Genomic DNA, 24,662 nt, shown 5'->3' with positions numbered 1-24,662 from the left:
CACCAGGCTTGCCATGCACTAACGTCTCATGCGGACAAGCCCCAAGTCAGTAGACTGGTCACATTGTTGAGCCAGTTCAAAGTTTGTTCTGCACAACAGTCACCCTGATTGTACGAACCCCCCCCCCCCCGGTCACAGCTATGGACAGTACAATTCACTTAAATACATACCAAAAAAAAAAAATCTCCCAACAAAGGAAGAGTTACAGCTTTCCCCTCATTTCCCTCTTCCATCATTACTGCCACTGAAGGGCCATTTTATCACTTGCAGCTGGAGAATTCTGCGACAACCTGCTGTGCTCTGAGGCTGATGAGACCTGCACATTTGATCTGCATTAAGTCCATTTCATGGCTTCACATTCTAGGTACATTCCAAGCAGCGGCACCAAGGGCCAAGTCTTTTCATGCTCAGAGCTCTTCAGTAGCTCCTGTGAAATCTGCTATTTGTTTTTCACATCAGGCCTCCAGTATCAACTTGTTAGCAGTCTGCTGTCATCCCCCCCACCAACACCAAACAAGGGCCAGCATCATCCAGTGTCTCTGTAATAGGGCAGGAAAATCCCCATCATTATACCAATGATACTAACAAAAAGAGCTGCATTCACTCCCACTTGGATTTGAGGTATAAATTAACTGGACACGAACACACAAGGACAGACGGGGACACACACACGGACGGACACAGAAACATAGCACTTTGTTCTCAGCTCCCAGATGCATTAAAGCCTCAGTTTATCAGTTTCTTTCTGGTGGACTCTTTCTGAACAAGGTGTTTATATTTAATGAGAAAGAAGACTATTTGTGTTAGGTGGGAGTGCAGAGGGAAAAGAGACAAGTATTAATAATAATCTGTGTGTCCACTCTGCTGTGAGAGTGACTAAATGTTGGGAGCATGCCAGAGTCCATCAGTGTGTGTACAAATATGTGCATGTTTGCCTGATATGCTCCTCCTGCTGCAGCTAGCAGTACTGAAGGCATCACAGGAAAATACCAGGGTGACAACCCACTGTTAGCAGGACACCAATCTCAGAAACTGAACTCCACAGAGTCTCTTGACTAACTTTTTAGGGGGTTGCCAGAGGAGCAATGGCTCCCAGGCAAATACCACTCCAGCCATATGACTCGCAATCTAGCTTGTTCTGCATAGCAGCAGTAAATGGATGTCAAGTCGTAGGAGTTATCAGAAAGATTGGAAACAGCACTCTAGAATTTAACTCCCACTATGGGTCGTGCTCTTAACATGTCCTCTTAAATATCCTTCTGGAAAACAAGAGCTGCAAGAAAACAAAACACTGGCAATGTACAGCTGATTCAAAGCTATACTCCTACAACAGCCAGCTGGTGACTGGCTCAGCCTCTGCACTGGGAGCATGTTGCTGGTTAATAATTAAACGGTAATTGGAAGGAGGTATTGAGGTAGTGAGCAGATTTCTCTCACAGTAACAAGAGGTTTTCATTGCTGCCAATCACACTCTTCTAGGACTATATTCTTGTTTCTTCAATTAGACTGAAACATGCAGATAACAGTCGTAAATACAAACTAATTAGGACTTCTTAAACGTTTGCCCACCGAGGACCCAGAATCAGTGAAACAGGGCTCAAGCTTTTAAAATGCCACAGGAGTAAATCCCCACACTGTTGGATGTGGAAGCCCTAGCAACGTCAGAAAAGGTGTGGCATGTTACAGCCAAGCTGTGGAAGACAGATGAGGTACAAACCATGCAGCAGATGTGCCCGCAATTAGCCGGAAATGTGATTGCAATGGGGGCCACCCTTTCCCCCATCCTCATCATGTTTATTCAAGCCTTTGAGATTTTCAAGAAAGGAACGTGCCCCAGAAATACCATGGTGAAATGGTCAGACCAAGTGGAGGTGAGGCCCAAACTTCAGTGCAAGGCAGTTAAAGGGCAATTGACTGCTCTTCAGCTTCAGAAGACAGATGTTTCCCACAATTCTTTACTAGATTTCCTGAGAAACAACCTGGGTAGTGACCATTGCTATAAGAGCCCTAAGGTAAGTGAGATGGTTTCCTGGTTCTAGTGCACTGTCAGTTATAGAACATTATACTACGACGGGAGTAAGCGAAGAGCAAGGTATTTCCCCCTTACATGTTAAATGCTCACTATGCCAGTTCCTAGAACCCAGCAGATTGAGACAATGAAAGGACCAGAATGTGGTGTAGCACTTTTCATTTACAGAACTTCTTCGCTGCCAGCCCATAGTCCTTTCGGCATGTCTAAAGAGGCCATTATCTTCCTGTTCCAATGACAGATCTGCCTAAAACATAACAGTCAAATTGACCAAGTATGGCACATTACAGTTCTCTAGCAAAGGAATGTTACTTCAACTTTCTTTGTGCTGCAAAAGAGATATTAAAAGAGGGTCAGACTGCCAATTTTTTACCAACCCCTGTGGGGGGAAAAACATTTGAAAGGAAAATTCATTTCAGCCTCAGATTTGTGATGGTTTGCCACATATGACTGGACAATAAAATGGCAGATGAAATTCAATGTTGAGAAGTGCAAAGAAATGCACATTGGTAAACATAATCCCAAGTATACATACAAAATAATTGGGTCTAAATTAGCTGTTACCACTGAAAAAGAATCTTGGAGTCATCATGGATAATTCTCTGAAAACATCTGCTCAATGTGCAGCAGCATTCAAAAAAGCAAACAGAATGTTAAGAACCATTAGGAAGTGATAAAGAGAAAATATTATAATGCCTCTATATAAATCTATGTACACCCAGACCTTGAATACCATGTGCAATTCTGGTTGCCCCATCTCAAAAAAAAGATATTTGAATTGTAAAAAGGTACAAAGAAGGGCAACTAAAATGATTAGGGGTATGGAAGAGTTTCCATATGAGGAGAGATTAAAAAGACAGACTATTCCTCTTGAAGAGACTACTAAGGGGAGATATGATAGAGGTCTATAAAATAAAAAATGGTGAGGAGTTGAAGAGGGAAGTGTTATTTACCCCTTCACATCACTGTGACCCCTGGTTTGTGTGTTAAGTTGATAGGCAGCAGGTTTAAGACAAACAGAAGGAAGTATTTCTTCACACAATGCAGAGTTAACCTGTGAAATTCATTGCCAGAGGATGTTGTGGAGACCAAAAGTATAACTGGTTTCAAAAAATAATTTGGTAAGTTTATGGAAGATAGGTCCATCAAAGGCTATTAGCCAAGATGGTCAGGGTCACAACCCCATGCTCTGGGTGTCTCTAAATCTCTGACTTGCAAAAGCTGAGACTGCATGACAGAGGATAGATCACTCAATAATGCCCTGTTCTGTAATTCCCACTGAAGCATCTGGCACCAGCCACTATCTGAAGACAGGATACTGGGATAGATGGACCCAATGTCTGACCCAGGATGGCCATTCTTATGTTCTTGTATCAGTAGGCATTTATTAATCATTCCTTTTCAACTGGTAGAACTATACTTAGAAAGATACCTATAAAATATTCAAGCTGAGCAACTCCACCCCCCTACTTCTGTCATGAGAAAAACCTCAAGATAAAGTGGTTGACAGCAAAAAGAGCATGACAGTTTCCTCTAAACTATGTTCCTGGGCTCAGCTGAGCAGAATGATATGAAATAGAAATCCAGGTCTAAGGAATGCAGTGTGGTAACAGGAAAAGAGTGCTTTGTATCTCTTTTCCAAGCCCCCATATTGCGGATTCTAGGCATTAGCACGAGCACCTACTTTATATGCAGATCCTGTCTAACAGAGTGGGTGTTCACACACATCTTCCATGATGTATAGCATGAAAATAAGACACCAGGGGCTTCCTGTGGGTGATCAGTGTCAACACAGCAGCTTATTCTGAGGCAGGGTGTAGATTTGTGTGAATGTTTCAAAAATTGGTTTGTTGCAGGATAAGAAGCAGAAATCAATTATTCCAAAATGGATCCTAGAGTCTGCTTTTTTTAGGCAAGTGAAAGTGAGGGTAGGGAAACTGGTCGTGTCCTTATAATCCAGGATTCAAGGACAGGACAGTTCTTTACACAGCCCCTTTACTCTCAAAACAAATATCTCAGGTCATACTACAGTTCTCCCACCTGATCAGCGAGCTCAAGTGGCAGTTTCATTCTTTTGAGCCAGCTCCCAGGGCACTATCCCATTTTATATTATCCAAATAAAGCAAATGGCTCACTCACCTCTCTTTTGCATAAAGATGAAGAGGTCATCCAGGAACGCCTTCCGTTCAGGGTCACTATCCAGTTCGTACAGCTGAGTAAATCAAGAAAAATAACGGTATAACCGATGCTAGGGCAGACAGAGAGGGTAAGACCACCATATATTGTACTGGGCCTCATGTGATGGTGGGACAACATGCCGCCACAGAGGTAGAGGCAAATCAGTGGTCTCCTCCACTGACCAGGCTGAAGTGTAGCAAGCTGAGCTGAGCCTCTATAGTGTAGACCAGCCTTCAGAGCACACTAGCTCCTCCAATTCACACCTTAAAGGCACTATGGAGGTGCAACTTCTGACCTTGTTATTCCCTCCTTTGAGTTTTCAGGGATTGTCACATAAATGGAAATGCCTTGAAGGGAGAGGTGAAAGAAAAGATATAGATCTTTCAAATCGTGCTAACAAGTAATGCCTAGTGGGAGATGCTCCTCTGAAATAAGTACTCTCACTCACCTCGGCAATCAGCCTAGAACTAATGTTCTGAAGACATATTTTGGCAAAATGCCCTCAAGATCCAGTGTTTCTGATTAAATATTTCTCAAAAGTTTCATATAAGGTATATTCAGAAAACAAATTCTACTTAGCATCACCCTCTGATATTTCAGAAAAGGTGAAGGCAGGAGAATCATGCAACTGTTCCATAGCAAATCCAATTTTCACCTATGGCGGACACTGGGGGGATATACCGTGACTGGTTGAAAGAGACACAGTGCCAGTACTGCTAGCAGAAAAAGTCCCAAGGAACAAAAACTCCTGCATGTGGAGGAGAAATGAAGTCCATGTAGTTGTGGAAATCATTTCTTCTGCTGGGCATAGCTGCTCTGTTAGGGAAGGATATCAATGGAAAAGCAAAGCCCCAATGGATAAACATATTGGTCTGTCTTTCTCTCAAGACATGGAGTTAGCTATTCAAAGTCTCTCTATTCTACAAGAAAATGGGTTTATTGGGTCATTTCCTCTATTGCCTACCTCTTCTCACACACTAAGCTATTGGGAAGGAAACGCATCACTGGATTTGCACAGCAATTAGGTACACTCCTTCAAAAAGGGCTAGTTTAAATTAAACACATTGTTTATTTGTCTGACAGGACACACACTGCTGCCACAGTTCAAAATTGCTAATCAGTTTCAAGAAGCTGAATCCTGTATTGCCAGCCGAAGAGGGTTGCTGATCAAAAGTGTTAAATATCATAACTGACAGCTAGGATGCTTTATTGAAAGCTGCCTTTCAGCCATCAAAGGCAATAACATGGCCTAACCCTACCGGTCCCCAGACACAGAGGTTGCTAAGTGAATTTCAGTGTACACAGTCCCTCCTTCACATTCCCACAAGCTGCAGCAGAACAGTCTGGGATTAGCAATCCCTCGACAAAACAGAGGGGAGGAACATGCTGAAAGTTATCTCCCCCAACCCCAGCTCCACACACAGTGAAATCCAATGATCAGACAGACTTACCTTGGCAAAATCTCGAGAGATTTCTCTTCCTCGGCCTCCATCAGCTTCTTCGCTCCAAGTCAGACTTCCATTCTAAGGGAACAGAAACAAGAGGATGAGTGGACTATGGGGAAGAGGGCCCTTGCTATGGGTGGTAATTCCAGATGGAGAGTACACGTATGGAGGAGGGCACTTCTGGTGTAGGGAGCACAGAGATGGAGAGAAGTATTTAAGAGAATTGTGTCGTATTTTAATTAAGCTTCCAAGTAAATGTGGCCACAAAAGCTGGCTGGAAAATAGAAATCCCTTCCCACAAAAATGTTCATGCTTTTTTAAAATAAAATTTATTCTTAACTGTATGAAAAGTCAAAAATGCAAAAAATTTTGCAGGAAGGAACTTCCAGAGAAATCCCATTTTGGGAGCCTCAAGGCAGAATTTTTCAGTTTGCCAGCTATCTGCCTGGAAGACTCTTGTCAATTTTACTTTCTGACTGCATGCCAGAAGCTGGGTACTCCTGGTCCCCTCCAGCCCAGCTGCTGGAAAATTCCTGACCAGCTCTAATGGCACATTATTCCACCTGTTAAACATCAGTGATCTAACATTTGAAGTGGGGGATCTCTTCATTCACTGTAGCCAGGTTCACTTCATTGTTCAAAGCCAAACAAGGAGCAAGTTCAAGAATGAAGCTTCTTGCTGTATAACCATCCTTACACAGGTGCATTTTACTTATGGTCTATAGAGCCCATATTGAAAGCAGCAGGTGCCAAGCACCCATACTTGTCAACCTGATCATGATGAGTCTCATCCTTTCTGTTAGCCATCTGACCGGCACTACCTTACTTCAGGCTAGGAAACATGCAGCCTGGCTTCCTCCGACGTTCCTACATAAGCAGGTCTAAAGATAGGTCAAGGGGATGGGAAATAGGGTATAATAAGGTTGGGACCCTCTGTACCAATCGTGGTATGCACAAGCCTAGGGAACTGTTGTACTAGGATCTCCTACATGGAGACAGAAAGCTCAACTCTGTTCGATTAAGGCTTGCACTTCTCATTAGGCATTATAGGGACACCACTTGGGTCTATCTTGCTTGGCAAATCACTACAGAGAAACAGTTAGCAGAACTGGAAAATAGCAAAGGCAGCATCTGGCTACTTCACAGTTGTGGTAACAGAAGGGTGATACAGCATATTGTGTAGCCATCTTTAAACCACAAACACCATAGAATAATAGTAGCCACTGGTACAGACAGCCACCCAATCAAGTGCTCTGGTAAATTATACGTGGCACCTGCCATTCTGGTTACAAATGCACTGCACCTTATCAGCTAGAAAGACACTGAATATGTGAAGAGATTTCAGAACAAAAATACATTTTAATTAGAGTTGCTTTAACATCTGAAATCTTGGAGTCATCTGGTAGTGACATATACATTGAATTACAAAGATGAATAGCACTTGTCAAAGACAGGCAAAGCTACATTTTCCCTTTAAAAACAGCAGTGGGCTGCGCTAATGCCCACTGATTTAGTTTGAGCCAGTAATTCCTGCTGGAAAGTCAATTATCCAGTGAGCCCCATCAGCTGAAAGATATTTAATTGGGGATTATTGCCACTTCTGTTATGTCAGCTGTTTATTCCAGCAGGTCAATTCCCAACCCTCTCTAGGAAGAGGTCTGAAGACAGGTTTTGTTCACAGGAGGATTCATCTGGGTGTCCTTGGCTAACAGAGATTAAAAACACACATTTTTTGCTAATTATGATAACATCCAGCTGCTCCTAACATCCTGCTGATGAGAAGCCAGAAAACTAAGAGCAACTAAAAACCTGGATGAATAGTGAGAATAAAACACACATGCCAAGATCATCAAAAGTGACTAGTGATTTTGAGTGCCCAAGTGGATATAACTTAACACTCTGAAAAACAGATTCCCTTAAGCATCCACCTTCTGAAAGCAGACCCCCATTTAAAGTTGGGTATAATAAGAGTCAAAGCACCCAAATTCACTATAGGCACATTTAAAATACTTGGCCAAACCTGCTGTACTAATTTTTCTTTTTTAAATCCAGGAGGGGAGAGGGCAAGAGAACATGTATAAATTTCCCCAGGCAGAGAGGAAGCGTGAAAAGCAGATTAAACCACAAATATATTTTATATGTGGCACACATTAGCCAACAACTCTCCACTGACAACAGTTTACAACTGAGGGGGAGAACCACTGTGGGAAAACTGCATGGAGCATTAAAAACATTCGTTATTTTAAAGAAAAATCTACTTCTCATTAGTTTTAGAATTTTGAAGCTTAAATTCTATCAGAGACATCACCAAGGATATAAAAAACACAAAGTAGTAGTATTTATGTGCCCCTTAATCGCTAGATCTCAAAGCACTTCAAAGGTGAGAAAGCATCACTACTTCTATATCTTTTAGTGAAAAGGAGATAACGGCCAGCTGAACTCTGTCATTGCAATGCTTAACTGAGTGGCTGGATGAGATGGGCAACATTTGGCATAGCAAGCAGCAGAGAGACAAAGGTACTGAAGCTCCCAGATAATGAGACCTGGGGAAATAAAAGTACATGGGACTCAGGGCACAAGGCATGCTTCTTTTATGATGAGCTAGACCAAATTCTTATAACTCTCCCTTCCATGCAATCAGGGCTGCTTCTGGGTAGCAACGGAGTATAATCCAGTGCAAAGGTAAGGGACAAGGAGACTGGAGTTAGTGAATTTCAGGCTAGTATAAAGTACCAGATAGACTTTATTCTCCAGTATTGTCAATTTATCCATAGAACAGGCCCACAGCATGGGCAACAACAGACAAACGTTCCCCTGCCCATATACCTTGACTGTGATCTGAAGGGACTACCTTCATGAGCAACCATTCTGTGGCCTCCCTGCCAAGACTACCAACAACAATACCAAGCAGTGACAATTGCAATGCCAGTTTTGTGAGGTCAGAAACCAGTTCATTGGGAAACAGACCATGATCCATCAACTGATTTCACATAAGCCACCAACAGCCATCAGAATTTCACAGCGTTCCACTGCTAGTGACTTGAGCTCAAAAGGAAGAAAACAAATAGCTATCTAATTACAGATGAGAATGCTGCACAATTACTGACATAAATAAATGATCCTACATATTACATAAAGGCTTGCACGGAGGATATAGCTCTGCATAAGCTTCAGTATCTCGAACTTTCACTCCTTGGAAAACAATTACTCTATGCTGGGAGACCCTTCTCTCCATTAACAGCAGGAGCTCGAGAAATCAATATTCCTTCCACCAGGCATCAAAAGGGGGTTTTATAGGTCAGGAGTTGATGCTTTCTGCTTCCTTCCAGTACTATTTAAAATTAATATCAAGGAATATGCTACTGTTTTCTCCCTCATTTTGTAGCAAGGGAATTTACTTGATGTTTGAGAAATAATCATTTCCATAGTTACCAATTGGGAAGTCACAAACAAGAATTCACCTGATGTTTCTGACATCTGGGAAAAAAAAAAAAAAAAAAAAAAACCTAAAGAACCCCCCTCTGTGGCTTGGCTCAGCTCTCTGACATCATGTATCAGTAGAAGAAAGGCAGAGAATTCTGTAAATAGTTCCTGCCGCGAGAAAGAACTTTCAGCCTGCAGGCTGTCCACAGAAGCTGCCTGCTCCATTCCCCTTGCCCCCATCCCCAAACACACCTCTAAAGCTCATCAGCTATCAAAATGTTCTGCTCCTCCCCAGAGAGGACAGGCTTGACTTTAGAAGCAATTAGAACATGGGCTATTTTAGGATTACTTCCTAAGCACCTGGAATATCTTATTAAAGCAGAGCTCAGATGTCAAAAGCAGTTTCAGTTACCACCTACAAAAGCCAGAGTTAACCCTTTCCTCAAAAACAAGTTACTGGAATAGGTCACTGACAATTACAAACGACTTGTTTTTCATTCCAGCCTCTTCAAGCCCCAAACCTCCAAATTATTCATCTAAAAACTCCCATGATTGAGCTGTTTAGAACTCAAGAGTACACCTCTACCTCGATATAATGCTGTCCTTGGGAGCCAAAAAATCTTACCGCGTTATAGGTGAAACCGCGTTATATCGAACTTGCTTTGATCCACTGGAGTGCGCAGCCCCCCGGAGCACTGCTTTACCGCATTATATCCAAATTCCTGTTATATCGGGTCGCGTTATATCGGGGTAGAGGTGTTCTAATATTCCAACCCTCTGTACAGTGGCCAGAGTCTTAATTTCCCCAAGAACCAAAATCCTGTGTTCAACTCAAAGGGCCCAGGACCTAAAGGTTCACCACTAAAAGTCAAAATATCTGCACCTCAGGCATGAGACTCGCCTCATGGAAAAACTCTCAAAGTTTTAATATACCTTTGTTATTTAAAAATTTTAATGAGACTCAGCTGAGGTCTGATAAGGTTTATGAGACTATGAAGTCGGACTTATATCCCATGGTGTATTTATTCTGGGTAAACTTCAGCAGGTTCAGTATTCACAAAAAGTAAGGAGGCATTAGCACATTGGCTTGGAGCCTCACCTGCCAATGTACCTCAAACTTGATCTGTTTCCTCCATCACTACTATTTCAGTCCTAGTGTTTCTAGACAGACTTCAAACATTGTGGTGGTTTCCCAGTGACAAATATCTATCTAGACACTAAGCTAAATGTTACTGTGAAAAACCCTTTTCTACCCTGTCCCACTAGCTTAACAGCAAACACTGAGTTAATGGGAAATGTACAAAGGGGTGATTTCAGGATTATCAGAGAATCAGCAGAAATTCCTTTTGTGGGTGGGGCTGAGCCCTAGGAAGTGAAACAGATGCCAGTATAAAGAAAACTGTTGTACTACAAAACACCGATAAGATCAGGATTACTGCCCTGAGCTGCAAACTCTCAGGCACTGTAAGAACCAAGTTATAATTATCACATACACACCTTCCGTTGTCTGGTAAAACTTTGTAGGAGCTGAAAAATCCTGTCCACTCTTACTAGCAAGATAGCACAGTTCAACATCTATGGCTTTGAAGGTGCTTCTTATTCTAGTGATCTCAAGATTAAGTGGAGGAAATAAAAGAAAGGACTGAAATGCATGAATTCGGAATTAGACAGTTAAACCTTTTAATAAAGATTCCTTTACAACTCTCTACCAGCTGTGCAGCTGCTGCAATTGCCTGATTCCCAGTGGAACAGGAAACCAATGGAAGACAAGAACTTCACAGTATTTGGGTACTGCTGAATTGGGCCCTTGAACAAAGTAAACCAAAGTCTAGGCGATGCAATTTCACAATGCTGATTGTATTTAATTTTCAAAGAAATCTGTGATTTGTTGTGTGGCTGGGGAGAAGAGATTCGCACTGGCATACAGCAAAGCCATTTCCCATGTTCACCTTGAAGGTACCCAAGCCTTTCCCAGCCATGATCACCTAGGCCAGTGTTTCCCAAACTTGGGACGCCACTAGTGTAGGGAAAGCCCCGGTGGGCTGGGCTGGTTTGTTTACCTGCCCCGTCCGCAAGTCCGGCCGATCGCGGCTCCCACTGGCCACGATTCGCTGCTCCAGGCCAACGGGAGCGGCTGGAAGCGGCGCAGGCCAAGGGACGTACTGGCTGCCGCTTCCAGCCGCTCCCATTGGCCTGGAGCAGCGAACCGTGGCCAGTGGGAGCCGCGATCGGCCGGACTTGCGGACGGGGCAGGTAAACAAACCAGCCCAGCCCACCGGGGCTTTCCCTACACTAGTGGCGTCCCAAGTTTGGGAAACACTGACCTAGGCTATGTCTACACTACTGCTGTAAGTCAACCTGCGCTACGCAACTCCAGCTACGTTATTCACATAGCTGGAGTTGATGTACCTTAGGTCGAGTTACTGCAGGGTCTACACTGCGGGGGTAGGGGGGGGTTGACTGGAGAAACTCCCGTCAACTTACCTTACTCGTCTCATCGGGGGTGGAGTACAGGGGTTGACTGGAGAGCGATCTGCTGTTGATCTGGCGAGTCTTCACTAGACCCGCTAAATCGACTGCCGGTGGATCAATCTCAGAGCGTCGATCCCAGCTGTAGTGTAGATGTACCCCTAGTCTAACTAGTACACCTGTAAAGTAGCACTGGAACAACAAGCTACAGGCATTGTTAAAGGCAAACACTTGAGCCAAATTTGGAATTTATAATCCCATGCAGATGGAGTTGCATGGGATATAAACCAGCACCAAATCTGCTCCCTGGAAATTGGATCAGAGCATTCCAATTAAAAAATTAAACCCTTCTGCCTTACAGCTCAAAGATAACAGGGCCAATAGAACCATGAAGAAGACCAAGACACACTGACTTCTCCTAGATAATTTTAAAAGGATATCTGGAGCCAGAAATTCAAGATCAGGTGAGCACAACTGTACAAAAGTTAATTTATACATGCAATTATGCTTGTATATTGGGTATATCATTGTTATCTAACAGGCCATGAACATGCACAAATACCTGATTTTGTGCATGAATATCAGGTACTAGTGCACATAGATTTATCCAAATATGTGCATGCAATTGTACACACCCAATCTTGAAAACCTGGCCACAGAGTAAATTTCAATTATTTTTCTGTCTTTCTCTACTCTATAATTTGGGATAAAAATAGCATCTTTGTTTCTGAGATGTTTATCTGCTCCAGCTGCTTATTTCCCATTTTAAGTTACAACTTCAATGGTGACCTCTGCTGTGGTGCAACATCAGTCATCTGCACAGCTAAGAGCGGATAAGGAATTCAGATGGGGAATAAATGAATTCAAAGAAGGAAAAGCAGGGAAATTCTTAAGAATCAAATAATTTGTTTTCATGCAAGAGTTCTTTGCAATAAAGAGGAACTAAATGAACATGCGATACACACAGTTGCTAGTAGAGAAAATTGTTTTCCATTACATGACAGCTTTTTAAAGGTGACCCACAAGTGGAATTAGAAATCCATATTAAGAAGTGTGCACTGAGTGCTCCAAATAAGGTGCAGGGCATTTAGCATGTAAAACAATTCATTTATTCCCATGATTTCCAATCCCTTTGGATTACCAGGTATCCCCTCTGAATAGTACCTCAGCATTGATTATATTTAAAGCAACACAGCACCCATGGAACTTCTGCCACCCTTTCCCAGAGCCAGTTTATAGTGATCACTCTAAGTGGGCTTCTTTCTGCAAACACATAATATCTTTCTAAAAGTTTACGTCAAGATTTTGAAAAGTTACTAGTGGTTTTGGGTACACAACCTGAGACACCTGATTTTTAAGAAGTACTGAGCACCAACCCTCTGAAAATCAGGCCCTTTTAAAGTGTTTTAAAGTGTTATGAGGCACCCAAGGTCAGTAGGCACTTGAAAATCTTGGCCTTATTATTTATAGCCCATGAAGGGATACAAGTACTAATGTATACACTTTGATATCTACAATCAAAGTGGTATAGCACTGGTATAGCGTGATGCTGAGCATACCAGCCTGAGTTCGAAGGATTCTCTGGGACCTGAACTGGAAAGGCAGCAGCAGAACTGAACTGGCTGCAATCTGCTCAGCAGTGAGGCTCTTCCCAGTAACCAAAGAAACTGTCAAGCTATGCTTAAAATTAGACAAACTCACACCCAACCGTCTGCTAAAAGCAACATTTTCACCCGCAGAATTAAAATCTCATTTATTTTCAGATGAAGACGGGCAGCCCACATCTCCCTTTCTACAGGAGCCGTGGGAAACCTCGGCTGTCGGAGAGCTGATGGCTTTACACAGGATTTGAGCAGTGCTAGAAGAGATTGAGCCTACCGCATCCCTCTGCCCTTCTTTCGGAACTGCAACCCCTTGACAAGCAGCTAACACTCCCTCCTTGTGTTGTGCTGACAGGATTCCCACCGCCCGTGTCAGAAGCTGAGCCAGCTCTTTTGTCTGCTGGCTTGTTCTACAATTATTTACTTGGCTGTCCAAAGCTGAATAAGTCTCTAAAAGTAGCCAGACATCAATGCTGGTATTCATCTTTCTACCGCCCTAGTATTAGGTCCCTTCCAGAGGATCTCAGTCTTATGCTAGGAAGTCAAAAAATTTTCAGAAGACCCCATTTTAAAAAGAAAATCACTATCAAGAGAAGCAATACAAATGACTTTCCATTCCATAATTAATGGCAAAAACTAGCTAAATATAACCTACAAATATCATGAGATTGTCATAAAGTTTACCCCAAAAATCTGATCTAGCCTAAAATGGTCATATCCTGCTGGTGAATGTCCCTCCAGGCTCAACATCTGTACAGTATTAAAACAGAAGATAACATTTTCAAAATGCATATAAGTGACTTTTGTGCCTAAGTACCATTGACAGTCAATGGGAGTTAGGCACTTCTGAAAACTGTACCCATTATCTGCTACTTTGTTGTTCAGTTAAAAATACCACTGCTAAAATTTGTACACACTTTAAAAACATTTGGGCTCCACAACCTAAAAAAATGTTATCCCTGCTTGCTGCAGTCACAGCATCATTTAATCAGCTCCTCTTCCCAATGTTGTGCCAACATCACTAATGATGCGGGTGCATAAACAAGCAAGCAAAACAAATCTGAGCATGAACTTACATCTTAAAAAATAGGGCGTGGAGAAAGACATTTGTAAATGGTAGAGGATGAAATGATGACGTATTTAATATTCTGAAGCTTCTAAAAAGGCCAGCACAAATCATTTTAAAAGCTGCATGTTAGTTAAATAAAAAGACAGATACATGTGTTTTTAAGGTATTTTACCTCACCAGGAAAACAAAACAAAAAATCATTTAAATAGCGGAAGAAAAATGTCTGCCTACTCTTTCTTGCATTCAGAAATCACCACACAAGCTACTTGCTACTGACTTGATCCTATTTCATTTGAAGCCAGTGGTAAAACTACCAGTACCTTAAGTGTGACTAGCATCAGACAGAACCTATCATCTTGCAGTTAAATTGTCACTCTCCTATATGGAGACTCCAACTGAGGGCACAAACAATCAACCTCTGATACTTACCCTACCCAAAGCGAGCATGATTCACCAGCAGTATTTTACACAACCATAGTGATTTTCATCTGTGCGTGTCAAAGTGCTTTACAAACATTGGGCCACATTCATGCATGCAGTAGAGATCCATGCAACACTACAGTCAGGAAGGCCACGGAGGTGGGGAGTAAAGTTAGTTGTAAACCCCCTTTTACACTTCCTGGATTCTAGAACAAACTTGGCAGGTCCAAAACTACATGAGGTTGCAACAGACCCTAAAGGGTCACATGGCAGCTGAGGACAGCTGAAGTACAACAGCAATGAGAGCTTGCAAGCATGTAAGCCAGGGTGGAGCTGTAACAATATCTTTATACCACCTGGGGAATCTTATGCCGGAGGTATTACCTGAGCACCAGAGCTGGCAAGTTGGTAGCCCTTATGGTTTGTCAGAGTGGCATAAAGGGGCTGCTATGGGGCTGTGAATCAAGCCTATTAACTTACAAAGCTCCATAATTTCTTGCAAGATACGAAAGTACTATACTGAAGCACAAAGAAAGTCACGAGGCACTGGCCAAGCCAGAAACAAAAACAGTCTTCTGAGTCAACATAGAAATACAAGCCTCTACCTCAACATGATCAGCAGCTACTACAAAGGAGCCTACAATTCCAGGTTTTCATTTTTTAAGGCCACTACAATATACCATCAAGAAGCCTTGCTGTGCTGTTAGCTCCCTGACTGCTATGTCATATCAAGAGACTGGAAAAAGGGAACTAGTCTTCCCTTCAACCACTATACTCCAGTTTAGAAAGCCCAGCAAGTTCTGAAGCAATTTCTCCAAAGACCTAGTCACCTGAATGACATACCCACCTAGTTTCCTGAGAACAGTCTGAATAACTCCTCACTCAAATTAGCCCCTCTTGAGCAACAAGCACTTTGGAGTATCAGCTGGCAGGCTGACAAATCCTACAGTTGTTTAGTTAGTGTGCTCACCAGCATGGAGAGTCAGGAATCCCATTTACCACTGACCTGGCAACTTTCACGGAATCCTGCCAAGTGCATCAACATGGAAGCTAGCGAATCAGGATATGAGCTTGATGCAGGAATTACTGGGTGATATTCCATGAGCTGTGTCATGTTATGCCGGTCAAATAAGAATCTTTCCCCACTGAAAAAACCCATGATGGTGTAAAGCAAAGCCCTCTTGTCTCTGACCCACAGTATCTAGGGGACAGGCTTTGAACTGTCAGCGCTCATAGCAAACATTCAGAAGTCTATGATTTATCATAGGCCATCACTAAGGAGCTCCAATCTTCCCACTTATTCACAGGATTTCCAAGGGAGAAACTCTCTGTCTATAGCCAAAGAGACTTCCACAGCAGAGTTAATTCAACCCACCTTAACAGCACCTAATGGAACCCTTACCCAAACTCACCCACACTATAGCTTGTAGCAAAGAGCAGCTAATCCAACCCCCACACCTAAACCTTAGAACCAATCTCAACCCACTGATGGGCTGTTCCTATACCTAACAGAGCTAATCTTAACTCTATAAAGCACCCTAGCACTACACTAAAGAAATGCCCATATATGATGAAGCACACAGTAAAGTGAAGAGCTCTTAGCTGTACTGGCATATAGCTTCAAGCACTGGTAATTATTGATTCAAACCCAATATTAACATCCTGCTGTAACTATTCAATAAGCAAGTCAGTCACTTTCCATCCACTCATGAAATACAAAATGGCTGTGCTGCTCAGATGATCAGGAATGGGATATGGACTTTCTCCCCACAAGGACACAGGTTCAAATTCTGGCCAACTTCATAGCAACTGGAAATCTTTACTACCTGAGGGCTCACGGGTGGTCAATGTGAAATAAATTAAGTCAGTTACTAGCAGACAGGTGCCTATATCAAAATTAATCACAACAACTGGTACTAACTAGCCCCATGCTGACAGTCTCAGCAGAAAGGTGACAGAATGAATGAGCCACGAAGACCAAACTCCTTTTTCACCTCTAGCAGTGACCCTTGTTGATCAGGATTGACACATGTAGATAAGGGGCTTTAATTTACCTCTTCCATGTACAGTTAGAGAGCTGCACCCCCAGAGCTGTCAAATATAGCCCCTTTTACAAGTACTAAATTCACTTTTGAAAGAAAGAGCCTTTGTTCAGAGAGAAGAGATGTCAGAACTGACCTGCTTGAGCTGCTCATCCATTCTCCAGGTCTGCCGCCCAGATGGAGAACCAGAACATGATTGTTTAGTAGTGTCTTTACCCTGTTCGTCCTTTTCCTGCTGTCCCCGCTGAAGTTCCGGGGCTGGAAGAGGATTCGAAGTAGAAGCCACTCTTTGGTTGTGATGGGCAACTTTTTGAGAATGAAAATACTTCAAAGTAGAACAGGCATCTTTCCCAGTCATTTCAGTGTCCTCCTCCAGATCTCCATCTTCCAAACCCTCTTCTTCTTCATCCTCTTCTTCATCCTCTTCTGGCTCTGAGGTCACACTGCTGTGATCAAAAGCTCGGATGGCCCCAACTACAGGTGGAACTTTGGCCAAAGGACCAAGTGCTTGGCTGCCCGAAGCCCTGCCAGATGTGGCTGCTAGAACAGCCTGCTGTGCTGCCAGCTGCTGAGTATAAAGCAGCTGGGCTTCTCTCATCTGCCTCTGCTGTCTCTCTCTGGAATCCATCTGCAGAGGACCTTGCTGCTGTTGCTGCTGCTGCTTCTGCAGCTGCTCAACAACAGCCTCTAGCTTCATCCCGCAGTTAGCATGGCTGTGAAAAGACAGCTTTTCTATCCAGCAGGGCTCAAGCCCTGACCTTCACAGATCAATAGAACCTAAAAGATAGATAAATATTTGTATGAATATAACACACTTTCATCTTCTTCCCTGTCAGAGGATAAGCAGGCTGCAAAGCCAGTCCTCTTTCCAGTCCAGGAGACCATGAAATAGTAAACCTAGAGTTTTGCAGCCTCAGGCTCAAACTTGCACTCCATTTTCAGTGTGTTTAATTGTATTTTCAAACTGAACACACGACAACATAACCTCAGTTTTACAAAGTGCAAACTGCTTACCTGAACTGCTTTTACAAACTGCAAACTGTCCCCTGCCCTAAGAGCATATTCTTCACTGACCCCTCTCCCGCAAGTTTTACTAGTTACCTTTAAAGTATTTGATTTTAAAATTTAGATTTCAGTCTTACTCCATATACTATCTGAAGGAATTGCACATCATAATAATTTCACTAAGTGCATGCTCTTTAAGTAAATGTATTTATAATCCTGTACCAAATACTATTGTCTTTGCAGGTTATTTCATGCCCTCATGATTTTAAAGAAGTTCCACATGCTCCCTGAGATCTTAGTAAAAACAGGGCTCTTTTAGCAGTTGTTACTCTTCTGAGTAATTTGGATGCCATGAAAGTAAAGATCATCCTACCCCCAAATAGCTAGTCACTGGGAAACCTTTACCCCACCTTCTCCACATACAACTCTGCCAATGCACCTAACATCCCAAGCTGGGACACTCTCTGTTATTCTAATTAGAGGATGCACAGGGCTTTGTTAGTACTCCATTTTGATCTACAACATCCCTTGCTCTTCCAGTATTAGGCACCTCTTGAACAGAGACTAGCAGACCTGACTAGAACCAGGTATACAGTTGAGACATAATAGGCAAATCCTGGGAGGACAATTGTGCTCCTACTTTTCAAAGGCTAAAGGAGAATGTGCATTTCCAGGCATTATGACAGAACTCAGAAATGTAAGTAGATCTAACTGCTAAGTAGCTGCCCTTCAAGACTTACCAGTAAATCAGAACACAGTCAATAAAGTACAAGAAACAAAGGAAAGGCAGCCAGCAAACAAACTAAGGAAATCCTCCTTCCACCCACATAACAGCACTGTGGTATGCAATCTAACCAACACCAGGTCCTTAAAAAGGAGGATAGTTTGCTAATGCTCTATGGTTAAACGCAAGAAAACACATTTCTGTAGGTAAGTCAAATACACTAATTGACGCAATTTCCACACAGTTCCAAAATAAGAGAAAAGACCTCAAATGTCCCTAGATTCTCCTTAAAGAGATTCAACAATATCTTCTGCAAACATAATACAATACAATTGATTTTAAATTGTGCAAGTTACAATACCAGAGACATTTTTCTCAGCAAATCATTTCCTGTATTAAGCAACTATTGTCATAAATAAAATCATTCCAATGACAGGTCTATCAGCATTCTTAACTATCATACTCCAATATATCCTTTAGCTTAAAAGTGAAGCAACACACAATTCAAATGTCAGTAACAATCATACATCATCTGGCATGCGATTAGGGCATCACACACTCCTCAGGCACAATACACAGCCTGGCATTGGTGTTATAATACATACACATCTCCCTTGTACAATAATAATGAACTGGAATGTGGATTCTAACATTAAACACAAACCAGATTGTGTATTACTGTGCCTAAGGCATGTGTATACAACTCCCACAACACATCTTATTGTGTAGCGCTGCACCTGAGGCATGTTAGGATGTCAACTATCATATCTCAGATGTAGCAATACACAACAGGGTGTGCAGTTAATACATGCCTCATGTGCAATACAATAAGAAGTGACTGGTATGTGATTAACTTCAGGTAAACACACCTCAGATGCAGAAACACAGCCTTGGTATGCGGTTCCAATGTGTCTCACACAGCTCTGATACAATAATGCATGAAAGGTTATACCAAGATTCATACATGTCTCCTGGATTAGACATGAATGTGAAACCCAAGGGCTCCAGGGGAGTTGGATTAGATGACCTCCTGAGGTCTCTTCCAACCCATATCTTCTATGATTCCAGAACCAAAGATATAGTAACCACACCCTAATTAGGTATTAATGTGATTGTAAAAAGATAAAACGCTCAGAAATGTTGACTAAGTAAATAAAGATACTTACAACAAAGAGTACAAGATCAGGATACTTTTTTTTTTTTTTAAATTCTCCATCTGGGTTGCTATTACTACTTTAGATAATTAAAAATAGTTTTAACATCTGATTTTCTTTTCAGCATTAGTATTTGCTTAACTTTTTGAATTACAACCAACTCTGGTCAGTGAAACTACTCAGTTTAACTTTCACGTTCTCGTGCAGTAACCCAACCTCATGTGGATTTCCATCCTGGAAGAGCAGTTAAAGAAAAAGTCTTCCCATCTGAATTTTTAAACCTTCCTTCTTTGTTTTAACAAAACCTAATTACTGTAATTAAACCACACTGGTAATGTGCTTCTGGCAGTTTTGGGTGGGGCTATAAAAAGGACATTTTGAAACAGAAAAAACGCTGAAAAGTATACAATTCAAGCTCCTCTGAAAAGAAATGAGAGGCTTTAGAAAGGAGTAGTAAACAAAACTGTGAACGCTCCCTATATTTTCAGGCAGGCTCCACTATGGAATGTTCCTGCTCCCCCAAGCTTTTATTATCCCCTCTATATCTAGTTCTCACACCAGGCCACTGTAACCTACTTCCCTAAACCAGCCCCCTAACTAATCGCTTTCACCCATAACCTGTCACCCAACCAACTCCTCCCACCATAGTCACGCTAACCAATCCCATACCCTGGCCCTCAACCAAACCCCTCTTCCCAGTAAGCAACCCCCCACAAATCCCACTAACCCAGAGCCAGTCATTCCAACCAACCCCACAACCAACCCGCTCCTCCTCAACACTCATAACCCCCTCCTCACAGAGATCCCCAATAGTTCCCTCAGCCTCCCTAGAACCAATCACATATCCTGCCCCACAAAACCAACTCTGACAATTAGCCCCCCATAACCACCCCTTTCCCTCCCAAACAGCCTCTTCAAACCACCTATAACTAGCCCCCATAACCCCTTTCTCCTCCAAACCAGCTTCTCCAAAACCAGCCCTTCAACAACAACCCCATAGCCTGCCCTCACACCCAGCCCCCACCCTTACATCTACCACACACCCAGCCCCCACAGCCTGCCCGCACACCCAGCCCCACCTCTACCACACACCCAGCCCCCGGCCCTACCTCTACCACACACCCAGCCCCCACAGCCTGCCCGCACACCCAGTCCCCACCTCTACCTCTACCACACACCCAGCCCCCACCTCTACCTCACACCCAGCCCTGCCACCAGCGGGAGCAGAGGGGCCATTACCTCCTCCAGAGCGAGGGGAGCGGGTCGCTGCAGGCCCGCGCGCAGCCACTCGGCTCTGACCGTCACCCCTCCCCCGCCCCCCTTAGCAAGACCGGAAACGGAGCTGGGAGGGGGCGGGGCACATAGCGGAAGCTACGCCACTAGCCTCCCCTCCCCCCGCAGAGAGAACGCTGACCGGAAGTAGCTGTCAGGAGGCGGAATCCGCTAGCGGAAAGTGTTCGGGAAAGGAGCGGAACTGGGGCGAGTAGGCGGGCCGTTATCACCAGCAGCCAATGGGCGCGCGGGGCCGGGGCCGGGTTTCCGGTTCCGGTGGTGATAAAGCGGTGCTGGGCGCGGACACTACTGACTGCCGCGGGGAAGAAGCTGAGTAGTGCTGGAGCGTGTGTGGGCAGCCGCTGCAGGTACCGGGGTGGTGGGGAAGGGGCGTGGCGGATCTCCGCTGTTGAGGTGGCTGGCCGTGTCCAGCCTTCAGGGTGCTATGGGCTGGGTGTGGCAAGCGGGGCCCGCCGCCCCCGTGGGCACCCCTTCCCCCCCCGACACGAGCTGCAATCAGTCCAGCTCAATGGGCGCAAACCCCTCGTGTGAACACGCTTAAACCGCTTCGGTTATGGCGTAACGTGATGCCACTCGTGGGGGAGGAGGAAGGCTGGGAATGAGCCTCGGGATTCCCAGGCTCGCCCGGCTCAGCCGTTGTCTGGAGTGCAAAAACTGCGCCAGTTTAACTAGCTCAGATTTAAACTCCCCTGTCTAGGCTGCTGCTAGTGCCTAGTGTACAATCACTTAACCTGGCTGAGTGCTTGTCTCTGTGCCTGGCTGGAAGTCGAGCCAGGTCATGTGAGCGGCTAGGATCTCCCTCAGGTGAGACATCCTTATGCACCCTCCCTATACAGACCTGCAGCCTTGCACCCAGGCTCTCGTGTTACTTTCTAAACACGGATCCTTATCCTCTTGCCTCAATGTAATCTAAGTAGGGCTTATACGAAGGGTAGCCAGATATTGACAAACCCTTCTCTGTCTCCCCCCCCCCCTCACTGTTTATCTCAGATTAAATCAAAATGGCTGATGAAGAAATTGCCGCCCTTGTTGTTGACAATGGCTCCGGGATGTGCAAAGCTGGCTTTGCTGGGGATGATGCTCCTCGAGCTGTGTTCCCCTCCATCGTGGGACGCCCCAGGCACCAGGGTGTCATGGTGGGCATGGGGCAGAAAGACAGCTATGTGGGTGATGAGGCCCAGAGCAAGAGAGGTATCCTCACCCTGAAGTATCCCATTGAGCATGGCATCGTCACCAACTGGGATGACATGGAGAAGATCTGGCATCATACCTTCTACAATGAGCTGCGGGTTGCCCCCGAGGAGCACCCTGTCCTGCTCACTGAAGCCCCCCTGAATCCCAAGGCCAACCGAGAGAAGATGACGCAGATCATGTTTGAGACCTTCAACACCCCAGCTATGTATGTGGCCATCCAGGCTGTGCTGTCCCTGTATGCCTCTGGGCGTACCACCGGTATTGTCATGGACTCTGGGGATGGGGTCACCCACACAGTGCCAATCTACGAGGGCTACGCCCTGCCCCATGCTATCCTGCGTCTGGACTTGGCTGGCCGTGACCTGACTGACTACCTCATGAAGATCCTGACCGAGAGAGGCTACAGCTTCACCACCACGGCCGAAAGGGAAATTGTGCGCGACATCAAGGAGAAGCTCTGCTACGTCGCCTTGGATTTTGAGCAGGAGATGGCTACGGCCGCTTCATCTTCCTCCCTGGAGAAGAGCTATGAGCTGCCTGATGGCCAGGTGATCACTATCGGGAATGAAAGGTTCCGGTGCCCAGAGGCTATCTTCCAGCCCTCCTTCCTGGGGATGGAGTCCTGTGGCATTCACGAGACCACTTTCAACTCCATCATGAAGTGTGACGTTGATATCCGAAAGGACCTGTATGCTAACACAGTGCTGTCTGGTGGTACCACCATGTATCCTGGCATCGCTGACCGAATGCAGAAGGAGATCACGGCCCTGGCACCCAGCACGATGAAAATCAAGATCATTGCCCCACCGGAGCGTAAATATTCTGTCTGGATTGGTGGCTCCATCCTGGCTTCTCTCTCCACCTTCCAGCAAATGTGGATCAGCAAGCAGGAATATGATGAGTCTGGCCCATCCATTGTCCATCGTAAATGCTTCTAAAGAGGGTCCCAGCAGGTGTGCTCAGCCTCTGCTGATGGGGTTACACACAGTATAATTGTCAGGGCAAATTTATTTACCAAATTGAGTAGTTACTTGTAAACTTTGCCCTTGAAAAGCCTTTCATGTTGGACCAATATTGTTTGATTTACTCCCCTCCCCTTATGTTTAACTTGACTATACCTTTAATGTACTGTGCAGTAACTATATCCTGTGCATCATAAGCTCTGTTACAGGTTGCACGTGACCAAGGTTACAGTTAACTGTATTAGTGAAGAGAGCGCTACCTGTTAGGCTTTAGTTTTCCTGTGGCTGACTAGTGACCCTTTACTCCCCCACCCCACCCCCCAGCTATAAATTCCCTGGGGCTGGAGACTAGACTAAGGGTGGTTGACTTGCCATTACATCAAAGTTACATTGTAAACTCAGAAGTAGATTTGTAACTAACCCTAAAGGTGATAACTGTAATGTCACTGACAGCTCCTTGTATAAGGCAAACTAATAAACTTCCATGGTTTAAAAAGTTGTCATAATTGTATGCCTGGACTCACACATGGTCTGCCCTCCAGGCTGAATGAGCCTGGTCATCTCACTTTTTAATAAAACCATCATATATTGGCTAAATCATAATTCTAACTCTTGCATGACAAATTGGTGATGTACAGAAGGCTGATGCCTCAGTAGGAACAGTTGTGCTGGACACATGTACTCTCTCACTCCAAAGTAGAGAGAAATACCACAAATTCAATATTTAAAGACTTTAATGTGGTATTGGAGCTATCAACCTCGTACTCAGTTTGTAGATGGGGGTTCCTTTTATGCATTGTTCTCTGACATTGAAAGACAAAGTAAGGAGAAGGGGGAACAAAAGTGCTCTGATATCTTGATGCAAAGGAAGCTAACACTTTCTAATGGTGGTGCAAGTAGGGAGATGTCTAAAAGCAAAACCAGTTTAATATAATGCAGTTAAGTCACACTTCCTGATTTTGTAGGAGTATAACTTTGCTGTTGTATAAAGAATACTTTCCTCTTAAGATTCCCTGTAGCTGAATGGCATTGGGGTGGAGTGTTTTACTGCCTCCATTGTTGTCTAGCTGAAGATGGCTTTCTACAAGGTTAACACACCAGCAAAACCATGCAAAGTTGCAGTAGTTGTCCTGGGAAGAGTAACTTGCAATGAAGGTATAGAATTTTCCTACGTATAGTAAAATGAGACCTTAACCATGGTTCTAAAAACTACCGCTTTGTCCTTCTTTTGGAGTTGTCTTGGGGTTGGGGAAGAGAAGATACTAGAACTTAATACTTGCAGTTTCCTTCAAATTCTCTCAGTAGCCTACTATAGCATGGCAAAGTGTGAATTTCTAAACAGTTTAGCAATTGCCCCTATATAAAGAACAGGAGTACTTGTGGCACCTTAGAGACTAACAAATTTATTAGAGCATAAGCTTTCGTGGGCTACAGCCCACTTCTTCGGATGCATCGAATGGAACATAGATATATATACACACACACACACACACACACAGCATGAACAGGTGGGAGTTGTCTTACCAACTCTGAGAGGCAAATTAAGAGAAAAAAAACTTCAGTGTGTGTGTGTGTCCTCAATATATGTTCCATTCTATGCATCCGAAGAAGTGGGCTGTAGCCCACAAAAGCTTATGCTCTAATAAATTTGTTA

The 24,662-nt window shown here is 43.9% G+C and overlaps 2 protein-coding genes across 2 annotated transcripts in view; one reads left to right on the top strand and one right to left on the bottom strand.

Moving 5' to 3' along the window:
* The window catches only part of ARID3B (AT-rich interaction domain 3B), a 41,996-nt gene extending 21,129 nt beyond the window's left edge, over positions 1-20,867 (bottom strand). Inside the window, exons 1-4 of the mRNA XM_065412312.1 lie at positions 20,799-20,867; positions 16,813-17,453; positions 5,659-5,730; positions 4,169-4,241 (exon numbers count right to left, since the gene is read on the bottom strand). Of these exons, the coding sequence (XP_065268384.1) occupies positions 4,169-4,241; positions 5,659-5,730; positions 16,813-17,373 (706 nt within the window). The 5' untranslated portion in view covers positions 17,374-17,453; positions 20,799-20,867. The remainder of the gene's footprint in view (positions 1-4,168; positions 4,242-5,658; positions 5,731-16,812; positions 17,454-20,798) is intronic.
* A 232-nt stretch (positions 20,868-21,099) lies between these two features.
* On the top strand, positions 21,100-23,504 carry LOC135884450 (actin, cytoplasmic type 5). The gene is made up of 2 exons (XM_065411824.1): positions 21,100-21,199; positions 21,843-23,504. The coding sequence occupies exon 2, from the start codon at positions 21,854-21,856 to the stop codon at positions 22,982-22,984; it is 1,131 nt and encodes a 376-aa protein (XP_065267896.1). The 5' UTR covers positions 21,100-21,199; positions 21,843-21,853; the 3' UTR covers positions 22,985-23,504.
* Positions 23,505-24,662: the final 1,158 nt, after the last annotated feature.

This window comes from Emys orbicularis, chromosome 10, assembly GCF_028017835.1.
Source record: "Emys orbicularis isolate rEmyOrb1 chromosome 10, rEmyOrb1.hap1, whole genome shotgun sequence".
NCBI classification, from domain to species: domain Eukaryota; kingdom Metazoa; phylum Chordata; order Testudines; family Emydidae; genus Emys; species Emys orbicularis.
This window is presented reverse-complemented; position numbering and strand designations above follow the sequence as displayed.